The sequence below is a fragment of the Diaphorina citri genome, unplaced genomic scaffold (assembly GCF_000475195.1).
Source record: "Diaphorina citri unplaced genomic scaffold, Diaci psyllid genome assembly version 1.1 scaffold29206, whole genome shotgun sequence".
Classification (NCBI taxonomy): domain Eukaryota; kingdom Metazoa; phylum Arthropoda; class Insecta; order Hemiptera; family Psyllidae; genus Diaphorina; species Diaphorina citri.
The window spans coordinates 1-696 of record NW_007406544.1 but is presented as its reverse complement, the minus strand read 5'-3'; the positions used below and the strand labels follow the sequence as shown (position 1 = coordinate 696).

Below are 696 nucleotides of genomic sequence, written 5' to 3'. Positions count from 1 at the left end.
GGGGCGACATGTTCGCTGTTGGATCTTACAACACGCTCAGACTTTGTGATAAAGTAGGGGTGAGTTATGAACTTTTCTTAAATTTCCTATATTTAAGTAATTCATTTGTTTGATAAATCAACAGATACCGCACCCCAAGAAACTCTAGAACACTCTAGATCAAAATCTAGCAACATTTTAAACGCAAAGGGTTTTAAATAGATATAAAATTTTCAACTCGAAGATTTTGTACCTATCTTGTTTGTTTGTTCCATAATAACTCTTGAACGGTTCGTGCAATTTCAATGAGTTTCAGCAAAACTGCTCAATACCAAAAGGAAAATGTCTCATTAGACATTCAGCCCGTTTGGACCTTTAGGGGCTTCTCTCGCCAGGGACATTTTTCTGAGTTCCGCAGTTGACTAAATCACCTATAAACTTCTCTTTGTTTTCAGTGGTCTCACAGCTTAGACAAGCCTGATACTGGCAGTGTATATGATCTAGTGTGGTCAAATGATGCAACACAGATAGCAGGAGCCTGTGCTAATGGTAGTCTATTACTAGGAACTATTATACAAAGGTAGGTACATTATACAAATAAAGTGGGTACATCATCAATCTAAAAGCGGAAAATTTTAATTAGAAAATTTCTGACCTGTGCCTCATATCACCAAAGTATGGAAAAGTATCTTACAAGTGCAATAGCCAATGGGAAAG

At 36.9% G+C, this 696-nt stretch overlaps 1 protein-coding gene across 1 annotated transcript; it reads left to right on the top strand.

Annotated features, from left to right (window-relative positions):
* Positions 1 to 8: 8 nt before the first annotated feature.
* Positions 9 to 559, top strand: LOC108254269 (intraflagellar transport protein 80 homolog; the record flags this gene model as incomplete). The annotated part of the gene is made up of 2 exons (XM_017449275.1): positions 9 to 59; positions 435 to 559. Coding segments are annotated over exons 1-2 (176 nt in total), but the record flags the coding sequence as incomplete, so codon positions are not given.
* Between the last annotated feature and the right edge of the window lie 137 nt (positions 560 to 696).